Below are 12862 nucleotides of genomic sequence, written 5' to 3'. Positions count from 1 at the left end.
CATACGTACATACATACACATATACACATATACATATAAACATATACATACATACACACATACATACACACACGTACGTACGTACATACATACATACATACATATATACATACATATACACATACATACACACATACAGTACATACATACATATATACTTACACATATACATACATACATACACACATACATGCATACATACATGCACGCGCGCGCACACACACACACATACATACATACATACATACACACATACATGCATACATAAATACATACATACACACACATAAATACATACATACATACATAACCCCCCCCCCACACACACACACACACACACACATATATATATATATATATACACACACACACACACATAGATACACATACATGCATACATGAATACATACACACATACATACACATATACATACATACATACATACACACATAGTACATACATACACACACATACATACGTCTTACATACGTCTTATGAGACTAAAACACAAACCCCATTCAAAATTTTAGACACAAAATACACAAAAATATCTAGTGGATGTATTTCCCTGAACATCTTAAGTCTTGTTCTGAGGTGTCCTTCATCCAATGGTGGGATAAGTAAGATCCTCTTAAACTGGGTGAATACTGTATTAGTCTATTTGTACACAACTGAGGATGTTCACAACAAAGCAGACACTGTTGAATAAAAATAGGTCAATTTATTTACATTAAACATTTACAAAATACACGTTTCCTTTGGAATTGACTATGAGAAATGATGGTTGTAAGAAAGCAAACAGTAGGCCTTGGAGTATGTGTGGAGGTCTCACTGTTCTCAAATATAATAGGCACACTGAGTTAAGACCGGTTAGTGCTTTATATTCCCTCGGTTTCATCTTCTTTTCTTTCAGCTCCTGCATGAATTCATCACCAGAGCAGCTCAGGAGCACTTTTTTTTTTTTTTTTATCCCCACAAAAAGCCTTCGAACCATCCTCAAAACTGAGAACAACAGCTGATAAGAAAAAGTTTTTTGAGCAGCACATCACATGTCACATTATATCATTAATTACATAAGGTCATGTCTGTCTAAACATATTTATCATTGCATTATTCAAGTGTGATGCCCTTTAGTTCCTTTTAGTTCCTTTTAAGGCGCTGAATTGTGTTACATTGGTTATTAATACTAAAAATAAAACTGAATACTTTGAATAACCCTCTTAGTTTTGTAGTGCCGTATGCTAAACACAAAGCTAAAAGATGTTACAATTCAAATGAAGTCTAACACATACGGTTTTGACTTGCACTAACTTTGTTACAACTCCTAAGTGAACCTTTGCTTAGGATTCAGGTTTACATGAAAAAGATGGATGTTATTGAAGATTTAATATGGTCAAATTACCAAATGTGCATGTAAGGATACAGCGATAGCCCACAGTTTTTGTTGTGTCTTATTGCAAACAAATGGCTTATATAGGTCACACAGCTATTAGAAAGTTATCTATCTCAAAATATTTACTGAAAACAGCGTCAAAACTTGCAATATACTGGATCTTCACATTATCTATAGGCCATTGGCTTCACCTCTATAAATACTTTGTGTGAGAGATTTAAAAAAAAAAAAAAAAAAACTGTTGTTGATGTGAAATTACCCACTGGAACATTAACTCATGTAACAGTCAAGGTCATGTGCCATGGCACTCTTTTAAGTGCATTATATTTTTGCATATTGTGACTTTACATCGTCGCTCAGAGCCATATTATCCTTGCATTCCTCCCACTGATATTGCCTCTAGCGTCCACAGCCACAGACAGTTCAAGTGTCTTGGATATTTATTTCACCGTGGCAGATGTCGGACGTTGCTCTCGGCAGGAAACCAGAATCTGTCCGTGTAAAATAGTCCAGCGTCTTAAGACTCAAACTCGCTGTCGCTGCTGACTGAGATCTCCGGGGTGGATGCCCCTGTTCCTCTGTGTTCGGCCCCGGTGCTGGAGTCGCTGGCCTCGGGGCTGTCGAGGCGCTGGGGGGACGCAGGCAGCAGGTGGGGGTGGTGGCGGCGCTCCTGGAGGGGGCCTTCAGGGGAGCTCTCAGAGGGCAAGAGGGACGGGTCCTGCTGAAGTCTGCACAGAAACCACACACCACAGTCAGATCTAGACCAAATCTGGCACTTTAGAAAAATAAACAGCCACATAAACTACATTGCACTGTAAACATTTTTATTACTTTGTGTTATTGCTTGTTTTTTCATTTATTATCGCTGATCTTTTTACCCTTTATCAGGCAAGTGACTATTTTGGTAATTTTGACATACATTACAAGACAGTGACAGAAAGAGTTACAGTGAGTCAACAATCTCAGGTCCAATGTGGTCTCCAGGGTCTGTAAGGTCCACCTCTGCATGAACAGTGAGTGGACCTGCTTTGTTAGGTACCGTGAAGTAATGGTACTAATGTGAGGTTTTTCTAGTACTTTTCATATGTACTTCTTGGACTTTTTTTTTGCCACTTATGGGCAAGTGACCAAATATGGTAACTTCAATTGACCTTGATTTCCTACACGACAATCCAAATTAAGAAAAAAAAAATGTTACAAAAGTAATAAAGTTGCCGGCAACCTAAACTGCATTGCACTGTAAAAATTTGGTTATGACTAAATTATTGTTTGTTTTATTAATTTATTGTTATCACCAAAAGTGATAATGTGGATGCTTACAGGTGTTTGTATCAGCACTTATGTTGTTGTAATGCTCTAAAATACATGTTCCTTTCACGTTACATGAGTTTTTCTTGTACTTTTTATTTATACTTTTTGGATTTTTTTTTTTTTGGCCGCTTATGTGCAAGGAACCAAATATGGTAACTTCATTGACCTTGATTTTCTACGTGACACTAAAAATCTTTGAAAAATTGCTGGCAACATAAATTACATTGCAGTATAAAAAAATTTGGTCAAACACTTTTTATTACTTTGTGTTATTACTAAATAATTGCGTGATTTTTAATTTATTGTTATTACTGATCTTATAACCCTTTATTAGGCAAGTGACTATTTTTGGTAATTTCCTCAAACATTAAATATGGTCCAATCCTTTGCCTCAGTGAAGTCCAGTTGGTTTTTGTAACAATATACACTATTTTGAAGCTGTAAGTAGTAAATATGAGTGATTTTTGTATGTTTATGACCTTATAACAGTTGTTTTCTTGCATGTGTTTACTTTTTAGCAAGTCCTGCTCGGATGTTTTACGGCAAGAGGAGAGAGACTGTTTTCACAGCAACCGACGAGGAGGTAGATGACGATGTCCAATAACACAGTAAGGTTAAAATTTTGAATTTCAGAGTTTTTTTAATGAGTGTCCTATAAAGGGTTAACCTGTTTTTCATTATGGTGTGTGCTGCTGACCTCTTGGCCAGGTCCTCCTTGAAAAACAGATCTGGATCTCAATGGGACTTTATCTGGTTAAATAAAGGTTAATTTTTTTTTAAAAATGGAAAGGGATGATGGCTAATTTCCCGTTAAAATTTGACATCTGTTAACATTTACACATATAGGCCCACTGTTAAAATAACGTAAACCAAATTCAGTTCCTTTAAAAAAATCAACAAAGAAACGAAGCATGTTTTGCAAATAGCCAAAGACTGATTATATAATAAAACACTGTTCACAAACCAATGCAAATACTTAGTATCTCATCCTCCACAACAGTAGGTGGTGCTATGAGACAGTTTAAAAGGACCAGTGAAATGATTTCAAGATTTTACTCCATTATTATCAGGGTCAAATAATGCAACCCACATAAAATTAGATAGAAATTAGTGAAAATTAAGTATAAAAAGAAAAATGAAAAATTTGGAATTGGTATAAACATAGAATGAAAATTAAATAAAATAAATGCATGTGTCCTTGTAATTATCAAGTCGATTTAAAGCAAACGTGTTTTCATAAAAAGAAACTGCTATTAAGGCCCATTTCCATTAAGTAGATTTCCAGAAAGTTAACAAGGCTATGTAGTATCAATGGGTGACCCTATAAACTACACTGATTTCCATCTAAAATTGTTTGTTTGAATGGAATTATTTGGTCTGTTTGATAATTTGTATGTTGAAGAAGACGTTTAGCTCCATGCATTTCCTCTGTGTGTATTTTTTTTTTGTGTTTCGTGGAACTATTCTTTGGTTAAAATGAGCTCCTGGGAACTTATTTTTAACAGTATCACACCTAATATCCATTTTCGGACGTACCTGTTTTTTGCGGAGGCAGCGCGGTCTCTTTGGCGTCGGTTCTTGAACCAGTTGCCGACTTGAGTGGGTGTGAGTCCTGTGGCCTGGGCCAGGTGACGCTTCCTGGATGGGTTCGGGTACGGATCTTGAAGATACCACTCTCTCAGTAAACTGCGAGTCCTTTCCTGTTTGGGGAACGATGAAAGACTTGGTATCTATTCAATGTGTGTGTAAACACTAAATAATCAGATGGATGTCCAGCATCTGTGACATGGTTAGTGTTGGTCTGACATCATCCTATTAAATAACACTAATCTCCTATCACCCTCATGTGCTCAACATAATCATATTAGACTGGATTTCATAAGAGATGATGTATATTATGTATGTTATAATGTAGGTCCGGTAAATGGGATCATATTAAGGGGCTTAAGTATGAACTATGGATTAGAACAATACCGAACCCTGTCACAAGAGGGAGCGTCCACACACAAACCCCACAAACTCAACAGATGTAACTTCTGAACCCTGGAGGCGATAATACATTTGAACCTATTATTGAAATGTGAAATTAAAGAGAAAAGTACTTGTTTTGGCAAAAAGCAGGAATTCCTTTAGTTAAATTATAGTTGGAGGAAAGAGTTTTTGGTTCAATATGATTTAGAATAGAATAGAATAGAATAGAATAGAATAGCCTTTATTGTCACTGTGTACAATAAAAATAGAAGAAATTTGGTGTGTTTTTTATGTTTGTATTGTTTTTTGTGTATTTTTTGTTCATTAACTCTGTTAATTTTCAAAATTAGGACAATTTTTAATAACGGTTGTTTCTCTGATTCCTCAATAAAAACATAGACAAATAAAAAAAAAAAGTGGCTTTATGTTTTCATATTAAACTATACAATTAATGTGTTCTAGGAATGTAATAAAGATGTAGTGAAAATGTCACTAGCTGCTAAGAATCGAGAAGGTTAAACTTTGGAAAAGTATTTGTAACTTTATCCTGTGTCAACAAAACATGTGTTTAAGTTAGAAAATATTAAATAATACACAATTTCAACACACTCACATAACACTGTAGTTTCTTTATTAGTTAAAATATATGTGAGATTTGAGAAACTGGTGGTAAAATAAACTATATAACACATCAAAATGAACATGGTGTATTCTAACAAGAGCTGTGACTTAAGGAAATGAAGGTATTTTAACATTCAGTATTTAAAATCTATTTGATTTTGATTTGATTTACAAATTATAATCTCCTTTATGCTGATGAGGTATTTCTGTATAGCAATAAATATCTTCAGCACAACCCTTTTAGTCTTTTGTCTTTCAAATTGATGTTTTTTACTGTCAGATAGAACATTGAATTGAAATGATGTTGAAACAAAAACATTATGGCATGTAGTTGTGCTCTTAGTTTAACCATAATCTAACTAAACTCATATTTCACGATAAAACATAACCTTAACAACCACCAGGTCAAAGATCAGCCTTTAACCTTGAAAGAAAAATATATTATTGTTATAATTAACAATACTGAGTAACTGTTTTATCATGATAACTTTGTCAATCTTGTCTAATTGATTTGTCAGGTATACCCTTTATATAGTCCTATAGTATAAATAAAATAGCTCTAAGGTCTGATATTGTGACAGAATAAGCTGGATAATGGATTTTAAGCTGGTCTTATGGCAAAAGGCCAAAAATAATCTTCTAAGGTCAGATATAGACCTGCTTAACTCAATGAGTCCCAAAGCACGTTTGTAGAAGAAATGTAAATGTCTTTTATGTCATATTCATATAGTTTAATGTTTTTATGAGAAATCTGTGAAAATGTGTACATTCTATAAAGTACATTTGTAGCATGTATTTTACTCTCGTAACCTATGGTGTAGTTGTGTGGAAGTACATTGTGAATCAGTTCAACAGGTGCGTTTTGTGTTTGCCATAATGGTTATTTTATTGTAAAACTGTAAATATGTGACTGTTTTGGCCAGAGATCCCCCATCTGAATGGGACCAACCTGGTTAAATAAAGGTAAAAAAATAAAATAAAATAATCACATTAATGTTTAAAAACCACATTGTTGTTGTTAGTGGACAACAGTACATATCTGTAAAACAGTTATATTTGTCAAATTTCATTTTCATTTCATTTTAATTTAATTTATTTATTTAGACAGGGACAATGCACAATATACATTAACCTTAAAAAGTAGAGCTGTAGTGTGCCAGGTTCTAGCACTAGTGCTAATCTCCACCTGTAGTCCCTGGGCAGGCTGATGTTATCATTAAGAAAACAGACATTGATTAAAACTAAAACAGTAAAAAACTGTAAAAAATGCATATTTACAACTCCATCTGTATATCATTAAAAAAACAGACATTAATAAAAACTAAAGCATTAAAGAACAGTAAAAAATGCATATTTATAACTCCATCTATGTAAAATATTCATTCACTCTTCTGTCCCACTGCAGTCTGTCACACACTGTAAACATTCATCATATTTTGACCTGACTTTGCCTCCACATGTGCTGTTACTGCCTGGTTCCTAAATATATTATTATGTTGTCCTTCACAGAATCTACTTTCTATAAGAGGTTTTTTTTTTTGTCTCTTGTGCGTAAAAAGGTTTAGAATCCTTTTAGATTGGACCCAAAGAGCGTGTTTTTACCTTGAAGCAGTGGGTCTTCTGCTCTCCGTCCCAGATGGTTCGGGGCAGGGGGAACTTCTTGCGGATCCGGTACTTCTCCACCGGCCCCAGGGGCCTGCCCCTCAGCCTCTCCGCCTCTCGGTAGTGCGCGTCCAGCCACAGGTCCTGGAGCTTCGCGTGGGACTCGCGCGTAAAACGGTGGCTTTGCAGGATCTGGTAAAGAGCCTCGAAGTTTCCTCCGTGGAACGCCACCAGAGCTCTGGCCCGCATCACGGACTCGTGTCGGTTCAGGGCTTCCCCGGCTGAACCCGGTACCGCGGCCGGCAAGGACCAAAGGAAGCGGCCCAGGCGCTCGATGTCCCCGGTCTCCTCCAGGTTTTCGCAGACCCGGGCCACCTGGTCCGGGGTGAACATCGGAAGAGGGAACATGCTGACTTGTTTTGTCTCAGCTCGATCGAAAAGTTCTTAAATATGGACCGGATGCATGAAACGGATCCGTGCGTAAAGTTCCGTGTCTCCGGCGCGGTGCGTCTTGGACAGGCGTGTGCGCCGGGCTGCGTCTATGTCCAGTGTGTCTGGTGTCAGGGACTGGCTCCTGGTATTGTGGTAAAAGTTGGAGGTAAACCGACACACACCGGCGGCTGCGGCCACTCCAGGGTTCCAGAGTAGGACCGAATAAAGAAAGGGGACAAGAAGTCAACCTGTATTTAAAGCTTGATACAATTAGCATCTCTGTGGTTGTTTTGAGAAGGATTAGGCGTCCCCGGCCATTAGCCTCTTAGTGGGGGGTAGTGTGTACAGAGGTGACGGACGGCTGAGCAGCTTGTTTGGCTTACCCCGAGGATCCTCTGACTGCAGGGAGGACTGCAGGGAGCAAACAAGCAGGGATAGGTTATTTAACAGGTCAGATCTGGAGCCTGCCTCAGGAGATGAGGATGATGAGGAGGAGGATGAGATGAAGAGGATGTGGATGGACGTTTCTGAGCAGCAGAAACTACAGTTTTAACCCAGAAAGACCCACTGTTAGTTTTGTGGAAGTTCCCAGATGATTTTTCCTCTCTATTTAACCTTTTCTTTAAGTCAGGGGTGTCAAACTCATTTTAGTTCAGGGGCCAAATTCAGTCCAACTTGATGTGCAGTGGGCCGAACCAGTGAAATAATAACAGTGAAAAAGTTAAATTCTATTATGATCAGGTTTACATCTACAAAGTTTCCTTAAAAATATGAGTAAAATGAACAACTTGAAAGGTCTTAAGAAAAACAAGTGCAATTTTAACAAAATCATGCCTTAGTTTATCAGTTTATCATTTACACATGTGTGTTACAATTGCACACACGTAGTAACAGGCAGAATATTGGTAAAATTGCATTTACTTTTCTTAAGATATTTCCGTTTTTTCATATTTGTTCAGGTTATTCACATTTTTTGTAAACGTATATTTTGGTAATGTAAACATTTTCATGTAATTTTACTTTTTTACACCAAAAAACACAGAGAAAATTTAGGGGTTGTCATTATTTATAGGTTATTATGATAATATTTTACTGGTTCTGACCCACTTCAAATCTAATTGGACTGTATGTGTCTGTATGTGGAACCTGAATTAAAATGATTTTGAGACCATTGATTATTAATATCTTCAGTGTAATTTTTGCAATTTTTCACACATTCATCCAGCGGGCTGGATTGGACCCTTTTGCGGGCCGGATTTGGCCCCTGGGCCGCATGTTTGACACCTGTGCTTTAAGTGATTTATCATCATATTATACTCTGTTATGTTGCTTTTTTTCAGTGAAAGTCATGTGTTTGTCTGTATTTAACACACTGATAATGCAGATGTTTGAAAAAGCTCAGGTTAAATTTGAGGGTTACTATGTCAGAAATAGAGAAAACTGAACATAAACCAAGTGTCTCCTGTTATTGATCCAACTCCATGGGTTTTACTGGTGAATCAATGTTGTATAACAGTGGTTCTCATACTTTTTACAGTGGAGTACCACCTGAAATATACTTTTTGTCAACTCTCACTTCAGCATTTTTGATTTGAAAAATTAGGCAAAATTTGTTCCTTTGCCAAAGGTGTCTGTTAATATTTTCAAGACTTTGTAAACAAATGACATATATTTAATTGTAATATATTAAAATATAAAAAAAATGTAAAGTCACCTTTTCAGAATAGCTTACCCACCATAGGTTCTACTCTCCATTTTACATCGTCATTTCTATACATAGTAATTATTCTTTTATCTGTTTATTTCTTTGTATTTTATGAATTGTCTGTTTTATCATGTTGTACAGTGTCCTTGGGTGTCTTGAAAGGTGCTTATAAATAAATTTATTATTATTATTATTATTATTATTATTATTATTATTATTATAGTAAATTTTGTGCAAAATATAAACTGAAAAGTGCCCTGTTTCATTGATAAAAAACAAATAAATTGGTCATTAATTAATAAATGAACCTTTCATCAACAAAAAATAATTACCAAGCTACTCAAATAAACTCATTTTGAATAATATAAAATAAAAATGTTCTTATGTTACCAAAGCTTAAACAAGATGATTGAAAATAAGACTATTATATGAATGTATTTATTGTGTTTTATATTTCAGCATTTATTCTCATTATTTATTTTGTATCCAGTACATGGTGACTTATTTAATGTACAGTATTTTTCCAAAAAACTTCCTAGTACCCCCTGGGCTTCTACCCGTACCCCACTGTGGGAACCCCTGTTGTAGAAGATGACACTGTTTCCACGGTAACTACGGAGCCTCTGAACGTCCAAATGGGTCATATCTGATGACCATGAAAAGATGACAAACTGCATTTTACACCAGTTATTTACATGTATTGATAGGATTAATGGATCAGCAGGTATTAAACATAATATATATGTCGATGCTCTTAGTTGCTGGTGGCTGTTTGTGTTTTTATGGGTTAATCAAACTATAAATTAATGTGGAGAAAAGACTTCTGTGTGGTTTTGTAACCTGAAAATGTTACAGAAAACTTGCAAACTGCAGTGCTCCTGTTTTTCCAGTCTAATGGACAGTGTAATACTCACCCTACCACACATATGCACCTTGTTTTTAATTTTACCTTATATATATCCTTATATGTTGTACATATTTATTATCTGTAGTAGCCTACACTGTAAAAAAAACAAAACAAAACAGTAATATTCCGGCAGCAGGGGTGCCAAAAAAAATACTGTAAAATAACCATCTCATAAAAATATGGCGATTTTCCATAATTAAAATACAGATTTTGCCCTAACTTTACATGAGATTTTGCATATTTCTTTACTTTTTAATGTTTAATAAAGAATATTTACATGTATTAAACAATCAAATTACACACACACACACACATATATATATATATATATATATATATATATATATATATATATATATATATATATATATATATATATATACATACATATATATAATTTTCAATGAGACTAAGTTGTACAATCCACTGATAAAAACTGTATTTGGACAGTTTATCAGTGCTTATACATGTTATACATTCACAAAATACATTTATTCAACATTTTTGTTGTGAAACCTCCTGTAATTACACAAGATGTTTGTCAATTAACAAATAAGTCTTGTTAAACTTACAGAACAAATACTTCTTTTACGGTTAATTGTCAGTAATTTTACCTTGTTTTTAGTGCTGGGCAGTGATTAAAATTTTTAATCGTGATTAATTGCGTGGAGTTCTGTGATTAATCGCGATTAATCGCATAGTTGTTTTGGGGGGGGGGGGGCATCAACAGCGTGTATTGCCTTTCAGTGATATTTCAGACTGGAAGTACTCCGGTGATAAAAATAATTGCACGTCAGTGCTCACAAACAACTGTGTCCTTCTCAACCCCACCATCTGAAGACATTTAAAATGAAAATGTCCATGGAAAAAAACACTACTTTTACACATGTTTATGTCCCCACCAGTGTATTTACAGTTGTGAGTGATTGACAGGAGTCTTAAGCCCACTAATAAGTCCTAATATTAATAAGCCCAGTAATATGTGATGTTCAGTTGTTCAAAGCAAGCAAAAGGGCCCCTGAAGTGGTCAGAATAAGTTGCACAAACGTATGTTTTGTCCTTGCGGTGTTACTGTAGTCAGTTCGGACATAAGAACAAACTAACAGACACGTTTCTGTCACTCTGTTTGTATGGCCCCAAAAACATTTGTCTGTGAGTATTTTATGTTCAGTTGTAAGAATGAATAGTATAAAATATCTCTGATGTGAACCTTTGTTGCTGGATAAAAAGACGTTGTAAATCTTAAATTAAGCTGTAAATGCTAATTGTTAGCGTGTCTGTGGATTTTCCCATTCAAGTTAGCATCGAGATAAAATGACTGCTAATACAACATTCACATCGTAAATAAGTAAAGGTTAGTTTGAAGGCTGGCATATTATACCTAAACACAACCAATGAATATACATAAACTTAGCATGAGCCTGCATAAAGAATTAGCAACCCATCTGCGACTGCTAGCATAAACGAATTAGCTTAAACTTGTTAATAACACATTGTAATAAACACATCCAAAATAACGTCATAAACATGTTTCTAACGGCACGTTTGCATGTGAAATTATTTAGCAAACAACAGAATGATTGATACATACAGGCGTTGAACTGCAGGAGTTACACACAGTTTGATTCAGCATTACTTGTAAAGTTCGCTCTTTTCTCCTCTCAGCACCTGCGTGTGGACCGCCAAAATAAAAGCATGAGTTTCAAAATAAGAGTCCGTATGTATAAATCAACTAAGACTTGCTTGAAAGGCAGAACAATAATGAAACGGTGTTAACGTGAGATTAAAAAATTGTCGGCGTTATTTAATGAATGGATTAACGCGGTAATAACGCGTTAACTTGCCCACCCCTACTTGTTTTATTCTTTTTTTACAGTATTAAACTTTAAATTAACAGTTTAATTTCATAAATAGAAAAGAAATATTTGTGAAATTACGATACATTTGCAAATGTATTTTAACTGTATTTTTGTGTGAAAAAAGAAAAAAATGTCTTAAAAAAATGAAATTTTTTTGTTATTCACAGTTACAGTTTTTTCAGGTTATTTTACATTTGACATGTAAAATCCCAGTCTATTTTTGTAATTTCATTGATATTTTCCTGTATCTTAAAAATACAGGAAAAATCTGTAAAATAAGCAGTGAAAATTCTGTTGAATTACAGATTTTTTTTTTTTTTTTTTTTTACAGCGTATAATTAGCTTTTTGCATATTTTAGTCGTAATTAGTATTTTAGTAGTATTTGTATATTTAATATTTAATCTCTGTAGTTTTTGTGTATTGCCAATATTCCTTCCATCCATCTATCTATCTGGGCTCAGTCCTTCAGAGGTCCTGGACTTGCTAATACCCATGTAATTAAACCAGACACTGTTTGTTGTATCTATGATATCCCCTTCTGGCCGTGCCAAAACAGAACCCTCCAGCAGATCGATGTGCAGTGGACCAACGCCAGGACATGGAGTTGACCATCCGCTGCCTGCTCCAATCCCTCTGATCTTAGTGACTCATTAAACTGTCTTAGGATAATTTCAGGTTCAGATTCCTGTCAGCATCTGTCACCATTATTATTGGCATGTTCCAATGAATGATCACAGTCTACGGGGGACAAAAACAAACTGTGTCACTTAGGCCATGTGTTGTAGAATCACATTTAGAGGACACATTTTAAATAACGCTAACCCTTTATGGACAGTTGTGTCTCCGGTGACACATTTTTGCAGACACCATCAGACAAATTACCATAACTCCTGAACCGTTAGTGCTTTTGACAAAATAAAATGTTATCTGAAAGCAGAGATTGGGAGCTTTCTATTGCCATATAAGAGAAAGGTGTAACTGAGCAGAGCAGAGAGCAGCACAGTGCAGTCGGCAAGAGAGAGATGGAAGAATTGTATCACTCGTAGCAGTGTTTTTGCT

At 35.4% G+C, this 12862-nt stretch overlaps 1 protein-coding gene across 1 annotated transcript; it reads right to left on the bottom strand.

Moving 5' to 3' along the window:
• Window positions 1-702: 702 nt before the first annotated feature.
• Window positions 703-7692, bottom strand: six7 (SIX homeobox 7). Its single transcript, XM_030161960.1, has 3 exons — window positions 6900-7692; window positions 4242-4405; window positions 703-2122 (listed from the first exon to the last, which is right to left on the bottom strand). Exons 1-3 carry the CDS (start codon window positions 7305-7307, stop codon window positions 1912-1914), a joined length of 783 nt encoding a protein of 260 aa, XP_030017820.1. The 5' UTR covers window positions 7308-7692; the 3' UTR covers window positions 703-1911.
• Between the last annotated feature and the right edge of the window lie 5170 nt (window positions 7693-12862).

Source organism: Sphaeramia orbicularis, chromosome 18, assembly GCF_902148855.1.
Source record: "Sphaeramia orbicularis chromosome 18, fSphaOr1.1, whole genome shotgun sequence".
Lineage (NCBI taxonomy): Eukaryota > Metazoa > Chordata > Actinopteri > Kurtiformes > Apogonidae > Sphaeramia > Sphaeramia orbicularis.
The sequence above is the reverse complement of the archived record's forward strand: the minus strand, read 5'-3'. Positions and strand labels throughout refer to the sequence as shown.